Raw genomic sequence first — 18,308 nt, 5'->3', positions numbered from 1 at the left:
AATTAATTTATAAAACAATTGCGAATATATCGTGTTAAATTCTTGAATGGCTTGGATAAATGGACTACATTTTGCAATTAGGAACTACGATCTCTGGCTCAGTTTAGAAACAGCGTACGCATCATCAGTTTCCCTATGCACAATGCAAAGGATATCCATTCCTTTTTGCTGAGACTCCTTGAAAATTTCATTTTAGGAGGCAGTAACGACAGCAGATTCAAACCTGCAGTATTTACAAATAATTGAGGAGCCATGTTTGGCTCTTGAGCAAATTCAAGCGCCAATGGACGCTCTCCCTTTAATACCTCAGTTACTACACTCCTTCAAGATCATACGGGATCATTCGCCTCATTACAACTCTCCGTGAGTAGAATGATTGTTAATTTTTTTATCTCTGTTTCAAAGTATTTTGGTTATAGATAGATTCAACGGAGCTTTGATCGTCAATTTTTCAGGGAAGAAGTTGTCATGTGCCTTAAATTATCGAGTCTTAACTCGGGTAAATATTAATAAGTCAGCTAAATCAGTCACTGAATTTGGGGTTTTTAAAGCCCTAAAAAATCGATTCTTTACACAGATTTTTTCAGATTTTTTTTTTTTTTCTGATGTTGCACAAATTGATTGATGTTGGGAAAAGTTCGTCTGCATTCTCAATCTCACTCATCGAAATTGGATGATATTGAATAGCATCAAAATTTAAAAAACTACAACAGAACTGAGCTTGTTTTATTGGCCTTATTACTTTGAAGATTTATTTAAAGAAAGAAATGAAGATTAAAGAAATAAAAGAAATGATCGAAAATTCATAGAAAGGCGTGCGAATTCCCCACCTGTCATCAATAACATGATCCAAATCGATTTTTGTTCAAAAATATTGGAACAGAGTGCTTCACCTGGTTTGGTTGCAGGTCAATCAAGGTAGGAGAAATCATTGCGTGCAATTACGCGAAGAATGACGTAAACTACGTACCATGTTTTAAGGAGCTGTTTGCTAAATAGTAGCGAACATTGAAATATTTGTATTTGGATTAATTTGATTACTCGAATGCTGTCTACAATAGACAAATATTGAAAGTACAAACAGCACAATCGTGTGATTGGAAAATTTGACTAGTCACGTCGTCTTCTCACATTCTGCGCGTGTATTGATTTAGGTGTGATTAGGTGAAACGGCAAATTCAAAATTCACAGTGATCTGGCAAAAACATAAATTATCTGCCTTGTAAGAGAGGAAATACAACAGTGGCGCGGCGTGAATTGCGATACATCGATTGTTATGCCATCTAAACCCACGGTAAAGAATCGATTATTAAGGTGTTCGCTGCGAACACCCTGTTAATCGACCCCTTTCCATAGGTTTAAATGGCGTAACAATCGATGTATCGCAATTCACGCCGCGCCACTGAAATACAATTCGATGCCCAGAATGCGAAACCGCGCATCTCCGTTTGCGACGTTACTGACTTCCTGTCATTCCTCATATTTTGCCAGAAAAATTATTCAACGTAATTTTTTTTTATCATTAGAAGAAAAAACACATTGGATCTGGAGTCCAGACTCTTGAAAACATTGACAAGAAAAAATACTCTTGATTCGATCAGATTTTTGCTTAAATCAAAAGGAAATCCGCTCAAATTAAGAAGCTTGGTTCTTGATTCAAGCAAAAATCCGATTGAATCAAGAGTATTTTGTGTGCATCTCGAGATCCAATGTGTTTTTTTTCCGGTGATTGTTTTTTATTTATTGATTTAATACATAACATAAAACAAGTTAGTGTTGTTTTAAACAACACTAATCCGCCAGGAAAATTGGGAAACCAAATTAAGCTGTCGGATCAGAATTATAATTCATAAAACATTCGTTCAAAGTACTTAATTCATATATTTCTTACTTGTTCATAATGCTTAATAAATTAAGATTTTCATGAAACGTAGTATCCTGATATCTTTAAAATTCCCTGAACACTGCCTTGATGTTTCTTCTCTGCCAGCTGAATATTCTGTATAAGTTGCTGTCTGAGAAGTGAGGTTATTTCTCTTCGAAGGCGCGGAAATTTTGAAAGGCCGCAATAAAGATTTTGCTCTTTAGCCATGGAAATGAAAAATTTAAAGACAATTCTAGCATTACGGCTCCAGTATCGCAGCTGCTGCGGCTTCAGGGCCGTAAACTATAGCCGTAAAGATCCTTAACTGCCTTGTCGCCCTCCAAGGTCTCTCCCAGGAATTTACTCAGGTTGGTGGATATCAAACTGGAATTCAAATTCCCTCGCAGGAATTCTTTGTACCTATCGACGGTTATTCCGGGCGAGAGCTTATTCTCCTCCGCGGGAGAAAGTGGAGCCTTTGAAAGGACGGACGAACCGTTCTCCCCGGCCGAACAGTCCTTGAGGTCCGACTGCCCCCTCGTCTCGATCTTAGGGCGAACCCCAAGAATCCACTCATAAACGCGGAAAATGCGGAGCTTTCCTCGCGGGCCGGCTGTTCCACCGTGCCCACCGGTTCCAGCCCTGCCAGGTTCCCCATTGAGGACAGTGCCGGAGATCCCATCTTGACCATTGCCGATGAGGACAACTTGGCCGGATCTACCGCCCATCCCCCCCGCTCCACCATCTCCGCCGTCGCCACCATCGATGCAGTTGAAACCGCTGACGGAGCAATGAACGTCGAAGGTTTTGGTGCCGATAGTGGCCCAAAACCCTGTGTCATCCCAGCAGTGACTATCGGACACGAGGTTGTCAGATTTCGAGATCATGCCCCACTCCGGGGTGGTTCCCGCGGCGCCTGGCCCCCCGTCGCCGCCATCTTGGCCGGGCCCCCCCGTGCCCCCGATGGAGAAAATGTGGAGCAACCTCCCGTTGATAATCCTCTCTGCGATGCCGAGAAAGCTTCCGGCGGGGGAGCCGTCCGCCCCGTCGGCGCCATTTTTCTCCTGTCTCCGTGTAAACTGTGCGGGATGTTGGGCCATACGCTCCTAAACCAGAGGATCTAATATACCCAGTTTGATTAACAAGTTCTTTGGTCCGTCCTGCTTTTTGCTGTGAGTACGTTCTGTTCCCATCGAGGCCGTTCAGCACGATTTCCCGGGCCCCCACAACCTCCAATACAGGCGCTATGATCGAGACTTGAGCCTCTCGTCCAGTTAGCTTCAGATCGGAATCGATGAAAACTTTCTCCAAGGCAAAAATCTCTATGAATTTTGCCCTCGGGCATAAACTATCGAGGGAATTGATGAAATTGCTCAGCCGCAAGCAGCTACTCTGCATCGTTACTCGCCTCCCGGTTAGGTCGCAGAACAAATCCATTTTCGTCAGCTCCACCGCATTCCAGATTTGCTCCAGTTTCTTCAATTTAGGCTCGTTAAACTCTATGTCTCTAATTTTTGTGTACTCCGTCTGGAGGATATCTTGGTCTTTTTGTGGCAGCGATATACTTGCGAACATAAGCTCTACAATTCGTTTCCGTTCTTTTCTCGAGAAATCTGATTGGTCGTAGGGGATTTTTGCGAAAGATACGACCCTTTCGATGTTATCCGCGATGGTCAAATCACAATTTGTCAACGCATTGGACAGATACACTAAAACCTTGTAATAATTTTCAGTTGAGCTCAAATATTCCAATAGGCTTGGGAAGTCTTGAGCATATTCTAAAGGTAGAATTTCTCGTGCGCCGAAATTTAAGAAGAATTCTAGGTATCGACTCTGTTTTTCAATATTTGTAATTGGGCCTTGCGACAAAGTGATGTTCAAAATTCTCGTGTTCCTGATGAGACGTTTGACAAAATCCTGAGGTCTCGTGACGTTTTGACACGTCCCAGAAAGTGCTTCATACGCTCGCTGGAATGTATTTTTCAAGCCTTGAACATCACTTGCTGTCTTTTCACAAGAAAGGAATAGCTCTTCCATCTCTCGTTTCAACCGTGAAACATCTGAGGCCATGTTGTCTTTAATTGTCTCAACCAATTCGTGTATGACAGTCTTAGAATTGGAAGAAATCGTGTAGCCAAAATCTTTCACCTCGTGTGCTGTAAACGCGATATTCTGGTGGATAATTTTTTCCAGGGGCTTCTTACTCTCCCGTAGTGAATGGACCGATTGAAGGGGACCAACATCGTCCGGTTTCCTGAAAATACCTAGCCTCGAATACGTATTGCCATCTTTCTGCAACAGTACTCCGATGAATCTAATAACGGCCGCAAGCAGTTGTTTCCTTTCCGTCGACATACTCGTGCTTTGAATTTTTCGCTGAAGTTCACTCTTCGCCTTCGTCAAATACCCGGCGACGGACTGGATGATTTTCGCGTCGGACACAGTTTTCCCTCCTGATTTGTGATTCTCAACTTTGGTGACCACAAGCGCGATGCTGTCCTGGAGCTTGTCGAGATTTTTGACCATGGTGACGGCGTGTTCGGCGAGCTCCATGAAGTCATTCCTGTCCTGCCCGATCCTGACTGCAGAATAGCCCACGGTGAAAAGCAGTTTGACCCTTCCGATGTTCTCGATCGTCTTTTTCGTGAAGTAGGTGGCCGCGATGTCGTGAGCCACGCTCCTGGTATCGCTGAACCCGGGACAGTCGAAGAATATCGTTCCGGATTTCCTATCCAGCATTGCCTCGGGGTAGATCGTCCATGACATGGTGGCGGATCCGTTGCTGATCCTACCGGAGGTGTCCCGGATTACGTAGTCACCCGTTCCCTCCTCGGTCTCATACGAGGTCATGTTAAGGTCATTCCCGGTGATGAACTGGGTCAGGGTGCTCTTCCCCGAGCCTGTGTTCCCGAGAACCAGTACCGCGTCCTTATAATATCCGGTTACCAACTTCTCTTCCCCCTCATTAAGGAGATCCAAGACAGACTGGGACTCCGCTTCGGAGTTCTTTAAATCGGGAGAGCTGCTCTCTAAATCGGGAGAGCTGCTCTCTAAATCCGGTATTGGAATATCTGCCTCGGCATCCGCGTGAACCTGCAGGCATAAAAAAATCGATTTTATTGATTATCAACAAATATACTCCTTCAGAAAAGAAACAAAATAGGATGAGATAAACTGAAGTAACCATAGGTAGTACTTGAAATGAACCACAACACACTAAGAAATTAGGCATTGCAGTACAAGTTGTTGGTGTACAGTAGGGTGGTATGGTAGGTGGATGCGGTGAAAAGGCAAAAATGAAGGAAAACGGATCTCGAAATGAACAAATATAAATATATCGACGAATGTACAGTATGCAGCGAGCGAGGTGGCGCTAAAAACTAATAGCTGGACATGAGGCCAAGCAGGAGTGTCTCGAACCGGAGTGGTGAGCAGCGGTGGCCAGAGTCAGAGTGTAAGTCAGAGTGAAACTCTATCTCCTGGTTCCTGACCGCGGGGATGAAGATGACGAAGGGCTAGATGGTGAAGAGAAAGCTAGGGGACAATCCGTGCCAAGCGGTGCCGGGCCAGCGGGAGTTCGCGAGGTCGCGGACAAGGGTGACGCCTGGCGCGGGGTTGAAAAGATGGAGAGGTGTAAAGATAAGACAGGCGCTAGGCTGACGAATAGAAAAAGATGTGGAAAAGAAGCATATGGCATGGTGCCGCACTATAGGTAGAGGAAGGAACACTACAATGTTCTCCACCAAAACCCTTAAAACAAGTTGACCGCAGCGGAAAACTTGAGAGTGATCCCATGAGTGAGAAATGAACTTTCGTAGTCTACATTGTGAAGGGTGTAAATTCATCCACTCGCGAAAAAAAAATCGAAATAAATAGGCCGACAGGCCAAATTAGGCATTGAAATCCACCTAGTCGTCGGGCAAGTAAATAGAGCTCATGGATGGGCGGAACTAGGAATTTATCGTAGGGGGGGGGGGGGGCGGCAGAGAGGCAGTTCATTAAGGGAGGTCTGGGGGGCACAGAAAGTACTCCACTAGGCGTCTGCCTGAATTTGCGGGACAGCCTTAGTTCCAAAGGAACGTCCGGGGAATTTTCCTGGCTTTAAAAGGGGGTCCGGGGGATCTGCCGGAAAATTTTGAAAAACTGTGTCGTTTCAGGAACTATTTCGAGCTACCCTCACTAAAAAATTGATCAAAACTACAATTTCCGAGATGGAGGATAAGTCTGGCATTTACTTAGCGAATCCCTTACACTTCCTAAGAGAGGCGAAGTAGGTTTCTGGGGGAAAGAGGCCCCCTGTCCATCCAAATTCCGCCCATGATAGAGGTTCGTTTCACACACATTTCAGATTTCTATAATCTCCTTATACAAGATATATCTATGATTTTGTCCAGAAGAAGTTAGTGCACAGGAAAATACCCTAGTCGTATAGTATAACAAAATGACTTTAGTGCTCGATTTGACTTGAGTGTATTTGCGAAACGTGTGAATATTAATGTAGTTTCAAACCGTGATTTTCCAATTCAAACTTTTGAATGCGTCCGTTGTATTCGTCAAAGAGGTCAAGGAAAAATATATCGTGGTTCTTAATTTCGTAGCCTGTCTGGCGGTCCATTGAGAATCGTAGACATATCAATTTCTGGCGCGCTAATTTCTGATATTTTGTTTTCACCAATGAAAAATAATGAGGCCTAGCTTGCGTGAAGTTAAGTTATTAGTCGGTGGTATCACTCGACAAGATAAAAAAAAATCAGAACACAAGCATTTACAGATTTGATGCATTTGTTCTCGGCGATCGACGCGAGAATTCGATTTTTCAACTCGATAAAAAAGCATAAAAATTAAGGGATGAAATGAGCCTATTTCATAGCTCCAATCCAGCCTGGTCTCATAGTGTACCCTCATACAGACGGAATTTTAAAAGCCAGCCTGCAGGCTTCATAGATATTTGGAATTAGTAAAAGTATCAAACTAAAATTGCTATTATCAAAAAAATTTTCACTGAAAAAGAAATATTGCCAAAAAATTATAGGTACACATAGTGTTAAAAAAAAAAAAAAAAAATCCGAATTTAATTGTTTCTATGGACGTTTTTAAACAAACGATATACGCACATAAAACCCTTTGTTTCAATACAGTGATTTTCATACAAATATTGAAACAAATTAGTTGTTGCAATAGACGCTATTAGTGGCTTGTCACAAAAAAGCGATATATATCGATTTATTCACATTTGTAGCATTGAAAGAGGTTACGAAAATGTTATTGTTTAGATCCAATTCGATATAATGGAGAATCCCTATGATGACGTCGCCACTGATAGCGTCTATCGCCCTGCGATAACAATAACTGTCATCGGAACCATGAGCTTCTTCGAAAACTTGCACGGTGTTTAATTGTTTTTGTCGATGATAATAATAATAATAAAAAAAACAGAATTAACGAAAAAATCGCCTACAAATTATCTTTGATTTGCGCTTTTGACTCTCCGCCCGTTTTTTACTACCATTAAAGGAGGAAATGTATATTTTAATTCCAACAATTCAGAATCTTGAACCGCGTAAAAATTAATTTGGGGTTAGTAAAAAGTCTCGTAGAACGCACGAAAGAGTCGCGTCACAATTTGTTGTGATATTATTTGAGATCGATTCGGAAAATTTCCGGAAACTCTCCAGAAATACCGTGTGTGGTCTCTTAAAAAACGCTACAATTAACTAAAACATTAGAAGTTGCGTGTAACGTTGCGATCGGAGATAAAGGCGCTTTTTTCGCGTACAGGCGTAACGAGGTAACTATTCGACCACGAGTAAGGCACATTGCCGCCGGTCGGATTGAAGGCGCGTCACACTGCGCAGATGAGTTAACCCCGTTTGCTTCCTTGGCTCCTGCGACATTGAAGTAAAAGCAGGACCACGCATCATTAGTCTCAACTCCTTGCAGTCCCATTTTCACAATAATTAAAGAGAAAAGAATAAAATTCACAGACATATATAAAATTGCATGCTTTTTTGAAATGACGTATTTCATCCTCAGTTTTCATTTTCGTATTTATTTCTGACGAGAAGGACTTAAGTGGACTCCAATTCATTTCGGAAATGGCTAAGGTGACACACTTTTTTTTGACACAATGTAAGCTTCCTCCATCACCCTTTTCGTACTCATTTCGTATCAAAGAACGTAAGTTGTCTAAAACATAAATCGTCTCCATAGTCACGAATTAGTTCAATAAAGTGTCGAGTGCTCAATATTGACTCATTAGAACTAGCGCTTGTGAAAACTAGCTGGCGACTCAATGAGTCACAATCTAACCACAAGGCTTTGGAAGTAAATGCTTTTGAGTGAAGGTACAATGTTTGATAAGTTCCCTGAGAGAAAGGGATATTCTTTCGCTATGAATCACACGTATGAATGAAATAAGAAAGCATAGGATTTCATGACTACTTGGTACTCATTGTTGAGACGCGGCTTTTTGAATGTGGCTTTGCCATCAACTACTCTCTGGAGAATAAACCATAAACTTCCGAAAAATGTCACTGAGAATTCATGATGGAATACAGGTACATGCTAATGATGAAAATAATTAAGAGAAAGCAAAGGTTCAATCAAGGTTCAGTTTTAAGAATTGAGAAAATCACTTTCTATTCAATCGTATGAAGGCATTTCAACAGTAGGTAGGTAAGTTTCAGCTGTCTCCTCAAAGACAGAACTCCACGACTCAACAGAAAGTCGTCAAAAAGTAAAAAGAGAATTGATCTGCCAAATGAAACAACGGTTTTTGATGAGACCGAAAATGAGCTAAAGCCAGGCACTGATCGTTTCTCAAGGTCAGTAGCGTCCCATGTTACAGCATAGGGAAACGGCGGAATAAATGTAAAGTCGGGATGTTGGAATTATCGGCCTGCAACGTGTGTTAAATTCAGCATGAAACTTTTATCTTACGACAGAGGAAAAAAGCTCACACAAGCACAATTCTCCCTCAAAGAGATACGCTGTATGGTGCAACACTAGTAACAAACATTCAGGAAGGCAACTGCAGACGCGTGTCTCTTTGAGGGAAAATTGTGTTTGTGTGTGAGCTTTTTCCCTCTGTAGTGAGATATCAGCTTTATGCTGAATTTAACGCACGTTGGCTACAAATTCAAACATACCGTCTTACGATCCGTGCGTTCACTCCCAATCAGTTTGTGAAAGTAAAGTCATAGGGAACTCCGTTCTCATGACAATATAATATACCAGAACTAGCTTTTATGAGCTTGCTGCGTGAGCTATATTACATTCAAGGAAGAGGTTTTTAGCCTCGACGCACATCAGTGAAGTGGCACGTGCTTTGCAACATATCGACGGTGAAACTACCAAACCACGTATCTCGGTTTGCGACGTCGCAGACTTCCTGTCATACTTTATTTTTTAAATGAAAAACTACTTAACATCCAGTCTTGAAAATTTCTGTGATTTTTCCTCTTTGTGCGGAGAAAATTCCGTGAAAATTTCAAGGAATGATATTGATTTGGTCTACTTCAAAAAAATAAAATGTGAGCGTAGATTTTTAAACACCGCAAACGAGATACGTGGTTTGGTAGTTTCACCGTCGATATAGATTTATCTGCCATTCAAACATATAGAAAAATTTCGATATACAGGAAACGAACACCTTAGTAATCGATTCTTTACCATAGCCTCAATTAAGGAAATATCGATAATAATCGATCATTCATGCCTTGCCTCTGATGCACAAAGATCTATATCTAAAATTCAACAATTTTCGATGTGCACAAGAGTTTTCATCTTTTTCAGAAACTCGTTGGAGAAAATTCGAATAATACATCGCATCGTGCAACGAAACTTAGTGTAAAGTTAGTAAGAGCGAGCGATTCGTCCTCATTCGATTGAATGGACAAAAAACACCTCCTTGTTAAAATAGTTGCATCCTTCAAGACCGATCTGCATAGGGACTTCACATTCCTGCAATATGTTCGATCCTAATCGAATCTGAACACTCTGCATGCAAGGCTGGGCAGCCCGGTTACCTTAACAGATCATTACTTTAAAAAGGAGACTATTGCATTGCATACTTTCAAAAATTGAGGAAGTTCGTCATTGAAAACAAGATGTGAATTACAAAGATTATGTGAGAATATAGGTCAAGCTGTGCCGCAGATCATCACCATCTCTAATCTGTAAGTAACAATCTAAGGAGGGACCGCCGAACAAGACAAAAACACGAAAGTACATGTAAAATCCGAAACGGTATGTTGAAGGTTTATATGTATGTATAGTTTGAGGTGAATCTCAAATTTCAAAAAATTAGTGTGAAGCTGCAATGGTGCTAACTGACGAGAACAAGGAATTGAATTGTTATGCGCATATAGGCACATCTGAGGAGACGTAATAAAACATGCACAAATTTTGCAAAAATCTGGTTTACGAGGAAAAAACGTATGAATGCACCAGTGGTGAGGCGTGAATGATCGAATATCGATATTTGCCCGTTTGAAACTATGGTTAAGAATCGATTGAAAAGGTGTTCGTTGCGAACACCCTGTTTATCGATCCTTTTCCATAGATTTTAATAGAAGATCAATCGATATATGGCAAAGTACGCCACGCCACTGGTATGAACGCATTGGAATCCATCAAGATGAAATCCAATACATCATGAATCTAATTCTAATTTGAATTGAATGATTTCTCCGTTGACATCGATGCCCCCCCCCTCCCCCGTAGGTAAAAGAAAATCAAAAAAAAAGACCACTCTTAAAGCTTCGGGTTCATAGTCAATTTTCTTTGACCGCATTTTTGCGTTTTTCTCTCCTTTTCTCAGTGAGGGAAATTTTCGTGGAGGGGTGTTGCATTTTCTTTCAGTTGTACATAGGTTGTCCCAAAAGTACTGCACGTTTTTTTCTTATTGACGAACGGTAGTAGATATCAAAATGCAGTTTGTGTAGTCTTAAAGACCGGCCAATTACCGATAAAACAAGACAAATCCGAGCTCTCTAAGTCAAAAATTGACCAAGTTACAGCGTTTTGAAAATGACTTGTAGAGGGGACCCCTACGGGATTTTCAGCTTCTTTTCTGGAAAAAAAAACAAAGAATTAAGGATTCAAGTGGTTTTATTCAATCAATTTTGCAGAATCTTACCAAGATTACTAGCATTTACTCTTCTTCACTGGATGACTGGACACTAGTTTCTGTCTCAAAATACCCTCCATCTCTTGCCACACAGCGCCGCAACCGTTCTTCCCAATTCTTCAAAGATGGTTTTTTCGAATTCTTCTTGCCTAATGTTCTTTAAGAAAGTTTCAACAGCTCTTTTCATCTCGTTGATGGAGTTAAACTTCCTGCCTCTTAAGCCCTTTTTCAACGTGGGGAATAACCAAAAATCGCAGGGTGCAAGGTCTGGGCTGATATCATGTTACCAACTTCATTCGATCGTGACGATTTCTCTGTAGAATTTTTGATCAATCAAATCTTTGTTTTTTCCAGAAAAGAAGCTAAAAATCCTGGAGGGGTCACCTCTACAAGTCATTTTCACAACACTGTAACTTGGTCATTTTTTGACTTAGAGAGCTCAAATTTGTCTTGTTTTATTGGTAATTGCTCGGTCTTTAAGATTACACAAACCGTATTTTGATATCTACTACCGTTCGTCAATAAGAAAAAAACGTGCAGTACTTTTGGGACAATCTATGTAGTTATACAAATGATAAAAGTGGAACTCTTCTTGTTCCAGATATGACATATTTTGTACCTTGTCACTACTCCGACGATAAACGGACTGCATTTTGCAATTAAGAACTACAATCTTTGCCTCACTTTAAGAACAACGTATGAGCTACAACTTATTTTCCTCTGCACAAATGCGTTTCTTCGGATGAGCCAGGATATCTGTAGTTTCATATTTCAACATGTAGTCCAAATAGGAATGAGCCCCATTGTCCATAATAGCCATCGTTGCCAGACGATACTGGAAAACCAGCACTTTTCCCCATCTGAAACCCATGCATAATACCACAGTTTAATGCATTACCTGGCAAATTTGATAATAGCCCCCCCCTCTCCTACCCAGGGCTCACACAGTGTTCACACAGATACGCCCCTAAGGTAGAGGAGCTACACAATTTTTTTCTATAATGAGTATTTGAGTCTGATTCGCGCACTGAATGTATATTTCATTATGTTTAGTACGATGAAAGAATGTGGGTTTCTGAAACTCACCGTATGCATTGTGCAGAAAAGCGTCAAGAAAGTTGTAATTACTAAGAGCGTCCCCATCTTGATTAAATGCCGTTGACAAAACTTGCACACTCTAAAATTAGTCACCTAGTGCTGCTTTTGCGAGTAAAACCGGGGATTTAAAATGTTGCCACTGGAGACAAGTCACATACTTGTAAAGTGGAGAGCGCGGCAAATGTTGCGAGGTCTGATCGTTAAATTACTATGGAATTAAAATTTAACCTAAACTCATGTTCGGTTTTGGGATCATCACGCAAAGTGAACCAAAACGATATGGGCGAGATTGAGTGTGAGTCCCTCGCTGCGGAGAAACTTGATAAAGTAGGCTAAAGTTCAAATGATTAAAAGTCTACACGGATCAAGCACCTCTTTCCCCCACCCTCATGCTGCTATTCAGGGAATACGCAAGTTTTCTGTTATCACGAGTGAATCATTTATTTCCCCTTTCCCCGACCTTCGTAGGGACCATGAATTTACAGTTTTGCAAAAGTCGCTCTAAGCCGGAAAACTGCCTTATAATGATGATTCAGAATTTCATTGCATTAGATTAGCTGTTCTTACTGAGGATAATTCGAATTTTGATGATTAAGTCTGGTTGCGGTTGGTTCATCCACAAATCAACCCGCAAAAAATCATACGAGGGTATCTTTGGGCCAATTTTAATTTTTTGAGCAATTTATCAAGTTTAATCAATTTTCAACTTCCGCTGCGCATATTTCCGTTCGGAAAGAGATACGGTACAGGCGGCTGTGAACCGCGAAATCAAAAAAGAGACAGTTATTAAGGTCATGTTGGAAACAAAAGCAAATTGGAACATGGTATATAGATATATAAGGTTAGTTTTAGAAACTAGAAATAAGGTAACCAATAATAGGATGCCAACCCCCACACAAACCGAAGTAGTAGCCACGGCTGGTTCCGGTCTCTTAGAAAATAGATAAATTATACTGTAATTACTTACATTTAAGATTATTGAAGTGCATTGTTAATTTCTGATTTTTGAGTACCATTTATAATAATCGTGTAATAACTATTTTCTTTGAATAAAAAAAAAAAAAAAAAAAAAAAAAAAAAAAAAAAAAAAATCAATTTTCAACATTCTAGAGATCCTCATGATGCTTTTTGATAGACCTGACCTTTTGGTGGAGTGATTGAAACCTTGAATTTTCGCAACTAAACACTGAATCCGTTAAATAAAATAAATGAATAAATAGAAAAAATGAAAATTATACTAGATGGTACATCTTGGATGCTGCTCAGTTTTAAAAATTTTGATCAGGCCAAAATGACTCGAAAATTTATTCATTTGCTACTCCCGTATCACGGACCGTTCGCTCTCTACTTCTCTTCTTGTAAAACTTAATACATAATAGCAAAAGGTGCGAATTAAGAGGGAATTAATTCTCAAAATTTCCCCCCGACCCTCTTATCAAAAGAGGCCCCCCGGTCAACTTTTTGAACGGTCCCTCCTCTGGAAAATTCGGAGCTAGGAGTCTGCCCGTGAGTGAATCCATTCGCACACATTTTGAGCGCCCTGAGCACCAGACAATTTTCCTGAAGTTTTTATGACCATTTTCGGACTTCTATATCACATAGGAATCGAAAAAAATTGGTTTGGTCCGAAGGACGTATACCAAAACCCGAAATTTGTTGTGCGGTGTTATCGATATTTTCCCATTGGAAGCTGGGGTAAAAAGTCGATAATGAAGGTGTTCGTTGCAAACTCTCTGTTTAGCGATCCTTTTCCATGGCTTTAAATGACAGATCAATCGATGCATCGCAAAGCTCGCCACGCCACCGGTAGGAAGAATGGGTGAGGGGGAGGAAGGCCAGAAATTTACGTTGATAATAAGCGTTGAAACGTCAATAGATTGGGTTGTAGATATAATTATAATTAGAGAATCTGCGAGCTAAAAATGTCAAAATTAGATCGTACGGGATCCGCGAAACATACACATAAACTTATTGTTTGTAATAATTCTTCGATTTCAGCGAGAAGATGAGTCAGCTGTGCCGAGCACTGAGCAATCAGGTCATCATCTCATGTAGGAATTTAATAGACCTGAGCATTCTTTTTGAAGGAAGGACACGATCTAGTATGAAAATCTTCCAAGAATGCATCCGATGCTGTTCCACATACAAATCCATGTACAATAAGGTAATCTTTGCAACTACATTCACCGCTTAAAATTCAACAGGGAACGTCTATCACGTCGCAGGTATGGTTTATAATCAACATGAACTCGGAATTCAAGTGGTGGACATCGCAAGGAGATTTTTCGTCATTAGAAATACCGAATTATCAATGATATTTCACATCTTGTAGGGAAAGCAATTTAGGGTGGCCCACAAAAAATGAATTTCGGAAATTTATAGCCGTAACCCCCTAAATCGGTTACAGCATGTTCAAAAACACGGAAAATGAAATTTGGGGTCAATCGGACAAAATTAACCCGACGCGCAGTTGCCATTTATCCCCGCAAAAAATAGCGAATTTTTACTGTTTTTCAGTAATTTTTCGCTCCCAAAAAATAAAGTCGGAGGGGTCTGCAAATTAAACAGAGGGCAAAATTAGTTCATAGACTACACCCTAGTGAAGTTTTGGTCCCCCTCCATGCTTTTGACCCGACGCGCGGTTGCCATTTTCACGCATGAAAATAGCGAATTTTTTACTGTTTTTGATGATTTTTCCCTCTCGATAAATTAACTTTACAGATGCCTAAATTGTAATCAGAGTGTGAAATTAGTAGCTTAGATGCTCCCAATGCTCCCCTTCTGATAATTTTGACACGCTGCGACGTTGCCATTTTTCTGAGCAAAATCGTGAATTTCGACTTATTTCAATATCATCTCTCTAGACCTAAAAAAAAAACTCAGGAGCCATCGAAAAAGTGCGCTAAAACACGGTGATTATATCATGAGTATCTTTTTTGAAAATTTGGACCCTGTAAAATGTTTTAGTCGGCGTGAAGTTACCACTTGGCAAACAGTGGTTGACGGTAATAGTCAATTTTCATACGTTAATGCGCCTTCAATTACATTGGATACCGTGCAATACTTTCGTGGTGGAATAGTTGCATTGGCGCCTACAAACCTAACAGGGATACTGCATGCATTGCGCAATGCATCGTGATCGTTTGCCATTGATGTGAATGAACAAAGAGCCGTTTCACTTAAAGGGCAAAAATGTTAATTCTTCACAAATTTTCTTGTATTATTAGTTTACATCAACAGCAGACGGTCATATTCGTTTTCGGCTAAGACTGCAAAGTTGTTGAAATTGAAGGGCGCCGAGGACAAGGCGCATAAGTGCAGTTTTTGCTATTTCGAGAAACACGTGTTTGAAGTTTCGGAACTTCATGGATCCTCATGGCGGCAAGAAAGTTGAAATTGACTTTTCGATGCTTAAAAATTGGAATTATTGGGAGGCTGTCAACCAGCGCATCATTAAGATGAACTTGAACTTATACGGTCATAAAATCACGCTCTTCGGGGTGTATGGAGTAAATGATGATGCAACTGTCGCAGTCAAGGACCAATTTTTTGAAGATCTGAATGAGGAAATCACGAAGGTGGCAGCTGGCAGGGAAGTAATTGTTATGGGTGATTTGAACAGCAGAACGGGACGACGAGGCAACTGCAAAGTTGTTGGACCGTTCGGGGAGGATGCTGTTAATGATAATGGAGATCGGCTCATCGATATTTGTTCCCAAATGGAGATGAAAATTCTGAATGGTTTTTTCCAGCACAAAGACATCCATAAATACACCTGGGTCCAGCCTACTCGAGGATTGAAATCCATCATTGATTACGTGATAGTGAGGCAGGCAACTAAATTGAAAGTGCAGCAAGTACGAGTTTACAGGGGACTTTCTTGCGGCAGTGATCATCATTTCCTCCGGGCAGATGTAGCGTTCCCTGTTAAGGGCAGTAAGGACAAACAGCCAATGCAGCAACAACAGCAGAGGCAGGGATCACAAGAACAAGAAGTGTGGTATAATATTGAAAGTTTGGAGCACCCCAGCGTTAAGGCACTGTACAGGCAACGCTTGGATGAGAAGCTGGGGGACGGATCATCTGGAACCACGGAAGAACAATATCAATTTATTAAAGAATGCATCCACTCTGCTGCAAAAGAAGCCCTAGGTGTTTACAAGCCCAGTCATAAAGACCAGCGCCCGTACTGGTGGGATAGAGAAATAGAAGACGAAATTAATCTGAAGAGGCAAAAACATCAAATTTTCTTGTCGTCTAAGAAAGCGGAAGATAAAGTTGCGTACAGGAAAGCTCAGTCTAAAGTCAGGAGCCTCATAACAAGAAAGAAAAATGAAGCTTGGGAAAGCAACTGTAATCGAATCAACACCTACCTAGGGGGAAGAAAAAGTGCCGAGAGTTGGAAGCTAATTAAAGGTTTACGCAGGGACATGAAGCGGGATATCTTGTCTCCGATATCACTTAAAAAACTGGAGGATCATTTTAAAGATCTTTTGACGGAAAGGCGCCCAGAGTTTCGAGACAGCAGCACGGACAACGGAAGAATGAACAACTTGGAGATTCACACTTGTGACATTATTAAAGCGGTCAAAGAGCTGCAAAATGGCAAAGCACCGGGTCCAGGTGGAATCCCTGTCGAGTTGGTTAAGAGCGGGACTTCTAAGCTCTTCGAGTGCCTCAGAAAGCTGATGCAGCAATGCATTAGGGGTGACGAGGTGCCAGGGGAGTGGAAGGAGTCCTGGATCAAGGCCATCTACAAAAAGAAGGGAAGGAAGGACGATTGTAACAACTACCGGGGGCTCTCAGTGACCGGGACAATAAGCAAAGTGTACGGGAAGATACTGAAAGCGAAGATCGAGGACGAATGGCAAGATCACGAAGCAGAGGAGCAGGCTGGTTTTCGAGCTGGCAGGTCTACGATAGATCACCTCTTTGTTATTGTCCAGGTCATTGAGAAGAAAATGGCCGTAGCTCAGGAGCTGCATTTAATTTTTGTGGATCTCCAGAAGGCGTATGACAGTGTGCCGTTGGTGAAACTTTGGGAGGCCTTGGAAAAATCGAATTTTAACGGGGGGTTGATTGACGCTGTTAAGCGATTTTATAAAGGGAGTTTTACCAAAATTAAGTGCCATGGGGGGTTGTCAGCGGGATTTTATGTTACTAAGGGTTTAAAACAGGGATGTTGTTTGTCGCCAACATTATTTAAAATTTATCTCGAGTGCGTGCTAAAAGAATGGAAAAAGAAATGTTCTGGTATGGGTGTCCCCTTGGGTGATCTTGAAACTCTGTTCACTCTGTGCTTTGCTGATGACCAGGTGGTGGTTGCTCAAGATCAAGACGACGCGGAATACATGATGCGCAAGTTAGTAGAAGAGTATCGGAAGTGGGGTCTGGAAGTCAGCATATCCAAATCTGAGAAGATGACTTTTGGCGGTGATCAGCAAAGCATTGAGTTGGAGGATGGGCAGCAGATCAAAGGCTGCGAGCACTATAAGTACTTGGGAGTGCGGTTGACCCAGGATGGAAGAACTGATCAAGCGATTAAGGAAAGAAACACCCTGGCAAGGAAGGCTACAGCGATGTTAAATGGAATCCTCTGGGACCCTCGGATTTCCAAGGAGAACAAGAGGAGAATTTACGACGTTGTAGTCAAGAGTATTCTTACATATGGATGTGAAGTTTGGCAGCTGAAGGAGCGGACAAAGGGGATGCTAAGAGCAACGGAGATGGATTTCTGGAGGAGGTCTGCTGGAATTTCTAGGAGAGATCGGGTCCGCAATGAAAGAGTGCGTCAGATCATGGGAGTCGAAAATGACATCATATTCGACGTCATGACCAGACAGCTTGTCTGGTATGGTCATGTCAATAGAATGACGGACGAAAGGCTGCCAAAGAAGTTGCTTGATTGGGTTCCTCCTGGAAGGAGACGAAGGGGACGCCCAGTGAAAGGGTGGCGACAGGGGATTTTAGAAGAAATGAGGGTTTGTCAACTCCCTGAAGGGCTTTGGGAGGATAGGGGACTTTGGCGGCTAGGGGTCGCAGAGCGCCAAAGAGCGCTATAAAAGCGACTTTATACATACACATACAAAAATTGGAATTTGGGGGCGAATTTTTCACAGAACTTGCATTCAGACTAGTTTCACTTGAAATCATTAATATCTCAATTTTCACCACCTATTTTCAGCACCTATCCACTCCTCCTCCAAGCCCCTCAAT

General features: G+C 41.4%; 1 protein-coding gene across 1 annotated transcript; it reads right to left on the bottom strand.

Moving 5' to 3' along the window:
- Window positions 1–1,861: 1,861 nt before the first annotated feature.
- Window positions 1,862–12,396, bottom strand: LOC109039361 (uncharacterized). Its single transcript, XM_072302751.1, has 3 exons — window positions 12,081–12,396; window positions 2,994–4,957; window positions 1,862–2,932 (listed from the first exon to the last, which is right to left on the bottom strand). The coding sequence occupies exons 1-3, from the start codon at window positions 12,135–12,137 to the stop codon at window positions 2,155–2,157; spliced, it is 2,799 nt and encodes a 932-aa protein (XP_072158852.1). The 5' UTR covers window positions 12,138–12,396; the 3' UTR covers window positions 1,862–2,154.
- Between the last annotated feature and the right edge of the window lie 5,912 nt (window positions 12,397–18,308).

The sequence above is a fragment of the Bemisia tabaci genome, chromosome 7, assembly GCF_918797505.1.
Source record: "Bemisia tabaci chromosome 7, PGI_BMITA_v3".
NCBI lineage: Eukaryota > Metazoa > Arthropoda > Insecta > Hemiptera > Aleyrodidae > Bemisia > Bemisia tabaci.
The sequence above is the reverse complement of the archived record's forward strand: the minus strand, read 5'-3'. Positions and strand labels throughout refer to the sequence as shown.